The sequence below is a fragment of the Scyliorhinus torazame genome, chromosome 19 (assembly GCF_047496885.1).
Source record: "Scyliorhinus torazame isolate Kashiwa2021f chromosome 19, sScyTor2.1, whole genome shotgun sequence".
In the NCBI taxonomy this organism is placed as follows: Eukaryota; Metazoa; Chordata; class Chondrichthyes; order Carcharhiniformes; family Scyliorhinidae; genus Scyliorhinus; species Scyliorhinus torazame.
Window position 1 is genome coordinate 100,023,410 of NC_092725.1, and position 13,321 is coordinate 100,036,730.

A 13,321-nucleotide genomic window follows, 5' to 3' on the forward strand; every position below is an offset into this window, starting at 1 on the left:
TGACCTACTCCTGCTCGTATGTTCACAGGAGCGTTTATCAAATAACATTTCACACCTAGCCTTGTAAGGAAATATTAGGTCAGGTGAACTTGATCAGCACAAATTCTAAGCGGAGTCCAAGAGGAAGAGAGATTTAGAGCAGGAATTCCCGTGCTTGGGGGGCTTTAGGCAGTGGTGGTGAAAGTTGGGGACTGGCAAGAGGCTAGAATTGCAGGGATGCAGAGATCTGCGAGGATTGTAGGGCTGTTGGAAGTTACAGAGATACCTAAAGAAATACAACATCTGGTGGGATGATTTGATAATGGCTGGAGATGAACAGATTACCGATAGCTGCTTTTTATTTTAAGTATTTATCTCCGATGGTTTAGTCTTTTATATGACTGACAAACTCCAAAATTAGTGACTGTTACCACCCAGAAAAACAAGGGTAGCATTTGCATGGGAACACCGTCACCTCCCAATTTCACCAGGTCACGGACCAGCCTCACTTTTGGATGTGTGTTGCACTCCTTCATTATGGCCAGGTCAGAATCCTGGAACTCCCTTCACAAACAGCCTTAAGGGTGCACCGTTACCATTCGGACTAAAGCAGTTCAAGAAATGAAATGAAATGAAAATCGCTTATTGTCATAAGTAGGCTTCAATGAAGTTACTGTGAAAAGCCCCTAGTCGCCACATTCTGGCGCCTGTTCGGGGAGGCTGTTACGGGAATTGAACTGTGCTGCTGGCCTGCCTTGGTCTGCTTTCAAACCCAGCGATTTAGCCCTGTGCTAAACAGCCCCAGCTGATCAACATCTTCACAAGAGCTATTAGGGACGGACACTAAATTCCAGCTTTGCCGTGAAAAGCCAGATCTGTCAAATGAATTTTCAAAATACAAGGCTCAGAGACTAACACTAATGTGTAGGTACAAAGGATAGTTCAGCTTACTGTACGTCCTATCATTGCACTCAGTGTTTCTATATCAGGGCTACTGATATAATGGTTTAGTGGTTTTCAAACAAAGTTCAAAGTCAGTTTGCCTTCAAATGCTAAAAATAGGCAAAATGGTTAAACTTAATGGTTTTATTTTTAAAAAACAGTTACTTGTGCAGTGTTCTTAATGTAGCAAAATGCCCAAAGGCACAATGCAAGATAATGGCAGGCGGGAGAGATTGGTCCAGTGTTACCGTGCTTTTTGTGTGCGCCAATGTGTTTGGAACTAAGTTTGTTTCAATCTCGTCTTCACACCATGTAACATTTTGAGTTGACAGGTTATACCATGTTTTGAGATTTTTAAAATATCTACAGTTTGAGTTAGATCAAATAAATACTCAACGCTCAGCAGGTGAGGCAATGTCTGCGGACAGCAACAGAGAGTTAACATTAATTCAGTTTTTCTCTCCACAGATGCTGCCTGACCTGCTGAGTAGTTCCAGCATTTTCTTTGATAGTGCTTAATCCGAAGTAAAATATTTATTTATTCCGATGAGAAAAATGTTTGTATGTGCTTGAAAACATAGTGATTGTAATCTCTCGTCTATTTAGTATATTACAGCTACATTAGATTTGATTGAAGGTAGCATGACCGTTTCCACCACAAAGAAGACATTTGATCCATATGCCATCATTAAAGCCAGAGACGTGATCAAACTTTTGGCAAGAAGTGTTCCTTTTGAGCAAGTAAGTAGCAAAATTATTGGAGAACACCTTTAACCAAATCATTGCTGACACAACAGTTTTTTCCTGTTGTAAAGGCCGGATACATGAGGAAAGGATGACATTTTAATTAAAAAAAAAAAAAATTAGTGTATCCAATTCGATTTTGTTCCAATTAAGGGGCAATTTAGCGTGGCCAATCCATCTACCCTGCACGTCTTTTGGGTTGTGGGGGTGAGACCCACGCATAAACGGGAGAATGTGCAAACTCCACATGGACAGTGACCCAGGGCCCTAATTGAACCTGGGACCTCGGTGCCATGAGGTAGCAGTGCTAACCACTGCACAGGGTAACATTTCAACTGAGCATACCAGGTAGGGGCACAATCTCTGTGCGTTTCTGCCATTAATTTTGGGGATTTGTGGAGAGTGTGCCTGAAGATCTTGCAGCTTGAGTGCAAACTTGGAAAATGAACCCTGTTTCCTCTGCTTAAAGTTGACGGAGAGAAATGTGCTGACCTGCATATTTGGGATTTTGATTTGTTATTGTTATTGCTTCCCATTCTAGGCTATCCGTATTTTTCAGGATGATGTGGCGTGTGACATAATTAAGATCGGCTCGTTAGTTAGCAACCGTGATCGATTTGTGAAAAGAAGATTGAGACTTCTTGGACCAAAAGGGTCAACGCTTAAGGTAACCGCAGTGCCAGTTCTTGAATCTTTAGAAATGTTTTCACTTGCTATTCAGCAATAGATCTTTTTTCTCTCTTTCAATGTCTCCTGCAGAGTTAGAATGCAGGAGCTGTTTCCTAACCTGATTAAATTTTAAGCAAGCTTTGCAAGTTCCATGATTACGCTCAGTTTGTTTAATAAAAGTATTCTGTTTGCAAATGCGGAATGGGGATTTATCAGCACCATAATTTAATATTTGTATTTGGATAGTAAAGATCTCTGAAGTTCTTTTTGCAAATGAGAATGCTGGATATATATGTGGAAATACTGGGTACATACATGACTGGCACCACACCAATTTAAAAAGAGAAACTAACTCCATAATCAAATATAGTTGATGCATGTCGCATTCTAAGAGTTTCAGTTGAGAAGACATCACTGAAGCCCAATTCAGGCAGCAGAGCAGACTAGATATGCTGCTGTAATTCCGGATAGTTTGTTCAATTATATCACATTTGTGCAAAGATGTTGGTGGTCAAAGCTCTTGGTCTCTTGAATGCTCGGTTTTATGTTTTTGTTTCAGCTTATGCTTGTGTTTAAGAGCGAGAAAGGTGCCATGTGGTGCATTTAAAATTAAGTTGTGAGTCTTTGGTGTTCTCTACTCGAGCTGAACAGTTAAATAATTAATTAAAGAATAGCCTGATCTTGGCAATTCCATTATTTCTCTTAGGAAACCCGAACAATTATACCATGTAGCCTTAAAGCACCAAATAACTACACTTAGAAGCAAAATATATTGGTTTACAAGATATAATGTCCCCAGCCGACAGAATTATGTCTTCTGAGTTACTATGTGCATGGGATGTGTGTGTGCCTGTTGTCAATTTTTTGTTAATAGATTCTATTGTATCTCCTACCCACAGGCTTTGGAGCTGTTGACTAACTGCTATATTATGGTACAAGGAAATACTGTGTCTGCATTAGGACCATATTCTGGACTGAAAGAGGTGAATAAATCAGATATATAAAATGCTGCTGCTGTTCATAGAAATTTCAGGCTTGATGTGCTCAGAAATCAGACCACAAACTGAATGCTTTTTATTACATTGCAAAATGTTGTTTATAATTTTCTTACATTTAGCCATTACATTAATCTGCTTTCACTAACTAGAGATATTTGAAGCTTTTAGACTTTTCAAGTGCAACTCTACCTGGCAAATTTGTGAATTAGCAAATTAGTTTAGAAATGAGTTTGTTAATTCAGAAAAAGCCTGATTAAAACATAGTCTTAATGACATTTCTTAAAGCTGTGCTAGTCCTTTTCCCAGTCTTAGTTTTCTTCCACTGCTCATCACAGGCGAAAATTGGAGATAACATTGTTGCAGAACAAAGGTAGATCTTTCTTTTGCATAAGAAAAGCCAATGTCTTCCCTCGCTGTATTTCATGTCGCAATGCTGTTGTGCCATTGGTTTTATTGCTCATGTATGAGTGTGGTCTTTTGGAATGTGTTAGATCTGCTGTGCCTGATTAAATAACTTGTGGCAGGTTTACAATCACAATTAAAGATCATGTGAAACTTTCTTTCACTTGCTTCTATTCTAACTCTGGGCATCTCACTTGTATTGGACACACGGGATTATCCTTTGTTTCAATTGCTTTAATCTTGCTTTGTTCGCACTCCACCATTTTTACTTAAATCCACTTCTGGGCATGCGTATATGTTGTCCTTTCCTCTTGTATTGCATTGGGAGTGTTCACTGCTGTCATGATGCTGACTTTATTGTGCTGTGAAGAATTTGAGGTTGTTGCTTGATATTGCATACCATCGGCTCCCAAAGTAGAAATTCATTGACCGTAAACTTACCTTTTGCTCCTCGCAGCTTGGTTCCCGCTTCATTCCTGGCCCTATCCCATGCAGTTAGCATCTGAATCAGGAATTCAGGGCTGGCCATTACAATTTTTTTCCCCTGCTGGTTATCGTTTGGAGAGGTCCTCTTCAAGCCATGAAGGATTTGCTCGCCACAGCCCTTTTTGAACATTTATTACAAGTGCAGCAGTCTAATGGTGATTGGACTGGAAGAGCAACTCAAGACCTTGAGAGTTCAAATCTCATCACGGTAACTGTGAAAGTGAATTCAATAAATCTACTAATCAGTGGATTGGCACTAGGGATATAATGACTGTAGAAACCCAACTGCTTCACTAATACTGTTCTAGGAAATGACCCTCTCTAGTCTGGCCCACATGTTGCTCTAATCCACACGACACATTCAGCCATCTTCTCATGGCACTTAGGAATGGACAATAAAGTTCAACAAGAAAAGATGCACCGTTGAATCTGATTCCTGGAAATGAGGTGGGCCAAGTCAATGAGGTGTTAGTGGTGGAACATTTAGGAGACAGTGATCATTGTATTTTAAGGTTTAGGGTGATGATAGAAAATGATAGGCAATCCAGAGTAAAAATAATTAATGGGAAGGAGCTGACTTCAATGGGGCAAGAATGGAACTGGGCCAGTTAGACTGGAACAAAGGGTGGCAGGAGAAATGGTCCGCACACAAGCGAGGTATATTCCCTTAAAAGAGAAAGATAGGGCGAGCAAATCCAGGATGGAAAAAGAAGATAGAAATTAAGATAAGGAAGAAAAAGTGTATTTATGACAGGTGTCAGGTAGAAAATATAGTTGGGAACCATGAGGAGTTCAGAGGGAAGGTGAAAAAAGCACATTAGAGAAACCGAGAGATTACAAGAAAAGACTGGCAGCCAATATAAAGGGGAATCCCAAAGTCGTCTATAGGCATATAAATAGTAAACCGTTGGTAAAAAGAGTAGGGCTGATTAGAGATCTCAAAGGGAATTTACACATGGAAGCTGGGGTCATGACTGAGATATAAGCCGAATACTTTGCACCCGTCTTTACCAAGAAGTTGGTTGCTACCCAGGATATCGATATAACATTGAGGAAAGATATTAGTACAGATGTTGTGGTGTTAAGAAATATCAAGGGGCAAAAAACATTCTTAGGGGTGGTATACAGACCACCAAACTGCAGTGGTAATGTTGGGAATAGTATTCGACAGGAAATCAGAGATGCATGTGATAAAGGAACATCTGTGATTATGGGTGACTTTAATCTGCATATAGATTGGGTGACTCAAATTATTCACAGTACAATAGAGGAGGAATTTCTGGAGTGTATACGGGATGCTTTTCTGGACTACTATGTTGAGGAACCAACAAGGGAACTGGCCATCCTGGACTGGGTGTTGTGCAATGAGAGAGGATTAGTTGGCAATCTAGTTGAGAGAACCTTGGGGGTGAGTATATGGCAGAATTCTTTACCAAAGTGACTAGTGAGGTAGCTGATTCTGAGACCAAGGTCCTGGACCTCAATAAAGATAACTATGATGGTATGAGGCATGAGCTGGCAGTGACAGACTGGGAAATATTACTGAAAGGAAGGACAGCGGACAGGTAAGGCAGGAAAGCTAAGAGCAGGTTGAACAAAGGTATTCAAGAGGGTGTTAGATAATTACATAGAGTAGGAATACAGGGAATGGCATCAATTCATGATGCTTGTTTGGAGAGCCAGTGCAGACATGCTGACGGAGGAGGTGGTGGAAGCAGGTACGATAGTGTCATTTCAGAGGCACCTTGACAAATACATGAATAGGATGGGAATAGAGGAATACGGACCCTGGAAGTGCAGAAGATTTTAGGTTGGGCAGGCAGCATGTTCGGCACGGGCTTGGAGGGCTGAAGGCCTGTTACTGTGCTGTATTGTTCTTTGATAGGCCGAAGGTCTCCTGCACCATAATAATTTTGTACTAGATTTTGTAATTTGGACATTCTGAATTCTCCCTCCGTGTCCCCGAACAGGTGCCGGAATGTGGCGACTAGGGACTTTTCACAGTAACTTCATTGCAGTGTTAATCTAAGCCTACTTGTGACAATAAAGATTATTATTATAATATTGAATTGTGTTTTAACTTTTCTAGGTCAGAAAAGTGGTCTTTGATACCTTGAAGAACATCCATCCAATCTACAATATCAAGGTATTCAAAAGAAAAATGTAAAATTTCAAATGATGAATAATTTGTATGTTTGTAAATATCTGGAATGATAAATCCTGTGTGTTCTCAGGGCTGTCTCTGTTTCAAAGTAATGCTTTTCCAGCCCTTTTAGGGGAATGCTAAAATTTGAACATTCTTTTAGTAATTTGAAAAAATGTTCTCCGATCGCTTCAGAATTGAAACACTTCCAAGGACGAAGGAGGCTGTTCAACTCATGAGTTAATGCCAGTTCTTTCATCAGAACTATCTGTTCTTTCCCCTACATTTTTTAATATCTCTCTTCAAGCGTTTGTCTGGTTGCCTCTTCAATGACATGTAGTACCTCCATTATGAGAGCATTTTTAAAACCCCTCAATCCCACTGGCACTAATCATAGAGTTTACAGTGCCAAAGAAGGCCATTCTGCCCATCGAGTCTGCACTGGTTCTTGGAAAGAGCACCCTACTTAAGCCCATGCCTCCACCCTATCCCCAAAACCCAATAACCCCACCTAACTTTTTAGACACTTAAGGGCAATTTAGCATGGCCAATCCACCTAACCTGCACACCTTTGAACTGTGGAAGAAAACCGGAGGAAACCCATCTTTTTAAAAATAAATTTGGAGTACTGTTGCTAACTTTCCGGTTGGTTGAATTGCTCTGTTTTATTACCTTTGCTCTCAAGTCGCCAGGTATCTTTATGATACCGCCACGAGGTTCAAGTCCAAGTAATGATCAATAACTCAATACACCGATTAGTAAGATTTAAATCACATTTATTATACACCGTAATCGCTACTCATGCACAAATTCTACGTCTAAGCTACTTCTACAACTAACAGGCCTATACTTAACTTCGGACTGGCCGACCAGGTCGGGAACAAATGGCCTTTCGTTCGGGTTCTGAGTCTGCGGGATTCGAAGTTGGTACGGATTGGTAGCTAGGAGCGTCTATCTCGTAGCGAGCGTTGAATTAAGACTCGCTTCTTTCGGTGGTCACTGCACCGGTCACGGTCAAGGTTGGTTCACGTTGCTGGGTGACCCGGGCAGGACGAAGAGAGCGATTTGAACTTGGGGCTTAACTCTTATGGTCCCCAGGGGCTTCCCGCCTTTCGGGGCGGACCCTGTACCTGGTTCTAGGTGATTGGACTTTGTTCCAATCGCTTGGTTTGATTTCTCCAATACTGGAGCAGTTCCCTGATCGATGGGCAGTCTTGAGGTGTTCGTTAACCTCTTTTGTGTTGGCTCCTGCTGGTGCCGGAGAGTCTGGCTTAGTTTTGAGTGTCCCAAATGTTGCTATTGTTCCCGGGGATTGCTCATCAGTATGTAGATATGTATGCTACATTGTTATGCTGATGGTCGCTGGTATCGATGCTGTCTGGGCTTTTGCAGAGTTAAATACACAGCAAACCGGCACCTGCTGGTTTCTGTCTATGTTGGCTGACTTTCCCATCAGCCTTTGCCGTTCGCCATTTTAAATCGGGAGTTGGCCAATTTAGGTGGCTACACTCCCTTGTGATCCTAACGCGAAGCGTGAAGGATCACATAACTGCGTTGCTTTCCATTCCCTGACCCGGTGAGTACTTTTTCTATGGCCTCTACACTGACCATAACTATGCAAAACATTTTTAACTGACAAATCTAAGGGGCGCTATGTCAAACAGGGACATGCATTACAAAACAAGAAAATGGGAACCTCTACCTATCCTTAATACACTACACTCACTTAAACCTTTCATCACTCTAACTTCCTCAACCATACAAACAAAATCATTGCAGTTTATACACATTTTTCCTGGCTTGGCAGTCAAGCTCAGGATCGTACAATTGCTCATGAATATTTCTTTATTTACAACAAAAACGCAAACGAATGCTCTTTATTATAGATCGCGGGGATCGGGGGTCTGGTCGTATCCGAAAATAGGGGATCTGATCCTATATACCGGGGTGCGAGTGCGATAGGCTCTCCTTCTCCATTTTCTCAGACGCATAGTCTGCACGATGCAGCAGAGTATCGCCAATACCAATAGAGATTCTATCAAGTAGGACCGGTTATAAACCTGGCACACCAAGATGGTGTGGTGTCGCTGGTGACTGGGCTCTGGGTACTGTGGGGAAGTGAATCATTAACGGCTGGGGGGCTTGAGGTTAGGTGGTTCGCGTTCGGCGCAACCAAATGTCCACTATAACAATGAACAACCGGAGGATGTCCTCGTGGTTCTTCTTCTTTCACTTCTCTTCTCTTCTCCGGTCCTTGAGCTTCTGGAGTTCTGTGTGATCAAGCATAGTATCTGTTACTATCTTGGTTTAACATCTCGTATGATAGCCTGTCTGTCCTTTAGTGCCAATTACTCCCTTTACAATTGGTCACTATGTGTGACTCCCTCATTTTTTTTTCTTCAAAAAACGAATTTTAGGACAAGACACACTTTCAAATAATGAACCAGTGCGAGCCGTCTCGCAGACTGCGCGGTTTACCATCCAAATGTTTCAGGATGTAAATAGCATATGGTTGGCAACCTAAGGGTTACCTGAAACAAAACAAAAACGTTTTGAACTAAAACTTTCCAAAATGAGGTGCGTATGGGCCGCGACGGGTAAGAGTTGGATGGAGTCCCCGGGTAGGACGGCGACCAATGCCGTGTTTCCCCTACCCGAGCGTAGCTGACCAGATGGGGGGGTTCCCAGGCAGGGCGGGTCCCAAGCAGTTTCTCCACTGCCTGAGCAACCGACAAGAACGGGCAAGAAATGTAGTCATCGTGGGGGGTTGCCGTATTGGTTCTACCTTCGAACCAGAAGGGCAGTTACGAACTGGTGTCTGTCGACAGACTAGTTCCTCTGAACTGGCGTCTGGGACAGTAGCAAGTCTCTGTGGGCAAGTCCTCAGAGGTTTCGGCCGAAAAGGCGTGGGGCCGTGGGGGAAAAAAAAATTCCGGTCTGACATACAACATTTAACAAAACACTACAAACAACATAAAAACATGCTGCAGGTTCCATCAGAAAGGACACCATTTTCTCCCAAGCGGTTCCTTTAAAACAACATCTGACACCTCAGTTATCGGTTGCGAACAGGGTCGCAAAGGAGTTTTCGTTTTGGGAGTCAGACTCAAGGTCGTCATCTTCTCCCGGATGCCAAACTCTTGAATGTATCAGTGCAGATAGGGCTGCTTGGTATGATTTCGGATCGCTCTCGTCATTCCGGACGAGTCTGTACGAATTGTCTCTGTGCCAACAGGTGGTGTCTAGTTGTGTGGGGACGGAACCGGGGTCGTTATGGTGGGTCGGTGGTGGGGTTTGTTTAGGAAAGTGATCATGAAGGGATCACTTGAATCGTGGTCAGATTCGCTGGGTGTGGGTCCTGTTGCATGGGGATAGTAGGGAGGCGTGCTGTGGCTATCGTCCGAGTCACAGTCGCTGTCTCTGCTGCTGCAGTCTGTGGGTGTTCCGGGGCGGAGTCTATAGTTCGGGGGTGGAGTCAGGGTTGAGTCTGTGGCTGGGCTGGATGTGTTGGGGGAGGGTAGGGTTACGTTGGCTGTGGGTGGGGTGTGGTGTTCTGCATCGAGCATGACGTGGTGTGCGTGGTTAGACTGTGTTCCATATGCCTTCAGCTGGTTGATATGGAACCACGCAGTCTTTCCATTGGGGTACTTTATTTTGTAGACGGAAGGGCTTACTTTGTCCGCAATGGAGTATGGACCCGAGTACTTTGGTGACAGGAATGTGCTGGGGTTGTATACGGAGAGCATGACCTGCTGTCCTATACTGTACTCAGTCGTATGCACTGTCTTATTGAAACAAGCCTTGCTCTGTTTCTTCCTTGTGCCCAATTTCACTGCGGCTGCTAGCTGAGCCGTTTTAACATTATCCACTAATTGCTCTACTGCTTTCTCGTGTGTGAGGGCCGTCACTTCGGGGCTGGTCAAGTCTAAACCTAATAATTCTGTGCCTTTCATGGGGTGTCCGGTCATGAGGGTGTGTGGGGTGTAACCTGTAGAAGTTAAAAATTACGCAAAAACATCAGCGCAAAAGGGAGTCCCAAGTGGTGTTGTTTTGCTGGACCATTTTTCTGAGGGTGGATTTTAGGGTCCGATTCATGCGCTCCACGATACCACTCGACTGTGGGTGGTATGCAATGTGGAATTTTTGGGTAATGCCAAATATCGTGAGGACGTTCTTCATGACTCGTCCCGTAAAATGGGAACCTTGGTCGGATTCAATGCTGCGGGGGAGTCCCCATCTTGTAAAGATGTGGTGGGTTAAAATCTTGGCTGTGGTCTTTGCAGTGTTTGTTCTGGCTGGGAATGCTTCCACCCATTTCGTAAACGTGTCTACCACCATATTTGTAACCATTCCTGCAAAGGGGCAATGGTCCTATAAAATCAATCCAGAGGTTAGTCCAGGGGCCATTAATGGGTCGGGTGTGACTAAGCTCAGCCTTTTTGGCATATCTGTCCGGATTATTCTGGGCACAGATGAGAGAATTCTCGATGTAGTGATTTACATCGTCCTTTAAATTCGGCCACCAACAAAGCTGCCTGAGGTGGGCTATAGTGGGCTCGATTCCCTGATGTCCATGACCGTCATGGAACAAGCAAATCAGTTGATCCCGGTCCTGTTCAGGAACCACATGAAGGGTGTCTTTTAACACCACACAGTCATGTGTGGTCAGTGTATTCTTAAACCTCTCGTAGGGTGCTGGATAGTTTCCTCTTAAAATCTCCCTGAGTTTGCTGTCCTGCTTCTGGGCCTGCACTAAATCCTCGATATTAGTCTGCGAGACCTGAATTGTTTTTACTGGTGCGCTTTTGGGGGGTGTCCAAAAATATCCATGTCTGGAACCTGCCTTAGCCAGTGCGTCGGCTTTTACATTTCCAGGGGCGGAGGAACGATGGTGACTTCGAACTTTGACTATACCAAAAGTCCTGTTCTGTGCTCTCTCTAAGATGTGACTGAGCAATGGGGCTGAAGGGAGGGGTTTTCCATCTGCGGAAACAAATCCTCTTGCTTTCCACAGGGGTAGGAATTCCATAAGGCTGTTGCAGACATAGAGGCTGTCCGAGTATATGTCTGCTGGGCTGGGGAAGGAATCTGGGTGTTCCACTATATATGCGATGGCCGCAAACTCTGCTGCCTGCGTGCCTAAGTGTCCTGGAAGTTTTATTGCGATTTCTTCTAGGGCGCGTCCCTGCCCGTCCTCGACATAAATACCGCAACCTGTTATGCGCTTCCCATCCAATACTCTGGAAGATCCATCCACATATATCTGTGTCTGTGTGCTGGGGTTCTGGGTTGAACTACCTATCTTTCTGGGGGGGTGTTTTCGCAATAAAGGGGCCTGTGTTGTGGTGTGGAGAGATAATTTCACATTCATGGGGGGTTCCGGGGTACTGTAGGTTATCGGCTAAAAAGGTGTGGGTCTTTGTCCGTTTCACAGTGATGTCCCGTCCCTGCAAGAGAAGGGTCCATCTGGCTGCTCTTATTTGACTGACTGTACCGTCCTTGAGTCGTCCGTCCAGTAAAAGTTGGGTGGGGGTGTGTTCTGTGAGGATTGTGATGGGGTTCAGTCCGGTAATGTACGAAAAATACTGAACTGCCCAAAATACTGCGAGCAGGTGCCTCTCACAGACTGAAAATCCCTGCTCCACAGCATCTAAAATTCTGGAGGCGTAAGCTACTGGCCTTAACTGTTCGTGCTGTTCCTGGAGGAGCACGGCCGAAAGGGTGCGGACGTCTGTGGTTGCTACCTCTATAGCATAAGGGGAAAGCGGGTCTGGAACTTGTAGTGCGGGGGCTGCTAGGAGTGCTTGCTTAATGCATCCACAGCATCCGTGTGCTGCGGAAGCCATTCCCAGGGGGCTCCTTTCTTCAGGAGGTGTGAGAGGGGTGCTGCCTTGCTGGCGAAACCTTCAATGTGGTTTCAGCAGTAGCCAACCAGTCCTAAAAACGACCGGAGGGCTGAAACGTTTTGGGGAAGGGGCAATTTAGCTATCGAGTCAATCCTTTTATGCTTGATCTCGCGTTTACCGTGCGTGATAAATGTTCCCAAATATATCACCTTGTCTTCCAAAATCTGGGTGATTTTGGTGAGTTCCCGGTAATCGATGGTCAGTCGCCATGATCCATCGGGCTTTATCACTGGCCAAATCGGGGCATTATTAGTGGATTCTACTGATCTAAGTACCCCCTGCTCTAATAAGCTATCTATTACCTTTGCGATTTCTCCCTCTGCCTCTTTGGGAAATCCATACTGTTTTTGGGGTCTAGATCAGGTCCTGTGATCTATACGGAACCAGTCATCCGGCCACAGTCGTGTTTGTGGGTCGCGAATGCTGTCCTGTTCTTTTGCAGAACTGCCCTAACCTGCTTGTCCGTGCTAAGCGTGGTCGGGTTGAACCAAAATTCACCTACTGCGCTAATTTTGTTCGCGTATTCTCCTATGTTGAGCGTTGCAGGGGCTCTTGCAGATTTTGCCATTTTCCAGACACACGGGTTGACTGGATCAAATGAAAGATTGTGGGAATTCATGAAGTCTATTCCTAGAATGTGTTCTGCTGTGTGGGGCAGATCGACTGAAACCACGGGGTGCTTGGTGGTGTGATGATGCCGATTTGAATGGGTACAGGGGCTGTGATGTGTCCCTGCTGTGAGTATCCTGTAAAGCCGCTGAGGGTGATGGTGGCTGTAGTGGGCCACGTGTCTTTTTGAAACAGGGTGGAGGAATTTATTGTGGTGCGGGACCCTCCTGTGTCCCATAGAAATCCGATGGGCTGTCCCCGAATTTTCGCTGCAATTACCGATCGTCTGGACGTATCCCAAAGGGTGTCGCAGACCCAACTGGGGGAGCCCATACACCGTCAGTCCGTTCCGGTCAGGTCCGTCTGATCTGAACGGGCGCTAACACTATGAATGGGCTCTGTCTTCTTCTTACTCAGAGTGCCTGTCTGCTGGGCTCTCTGTG

The 13,321-nt window shown here is 44.5% G+C and overlaps 1 protein-coding gene across 1 annotated transcript in view; it reads left to right on the forward strand.

Moving 5' to 3' along the window:
- krr1 (KRR1 small subunit processome component homolog) overlaps nucleotides 1-13,321 on the forward strand; it is a 49,724-nt gene that overhangs the window by 6,592 nt on the left and 29,811 nt on the right. Inside the window, exons 3-6 of the mRNA XM_072484919.1 lie at nucleotides 1,528-1,662; nucleotides 2,207-2,332; nucleotides 3,234-3,317; nucleotides 6,310-6,366. Of these exons, the coding sequence (XP_072341020.1) occupies nucleotides 1,528-1,662; nucleotides 2,207-2,332; nucleotides 3,234-3,317; nucleotides 6,310-6,366 (402 nt within the window). The remainder of the gene's footprint in view (nucleotides 1-1,527; nucleotides 1,663-2,206; nucleotides 2,333-3,233; nucleotides 3,318-6,309; nucleotides 6,367-13,321) is intronic.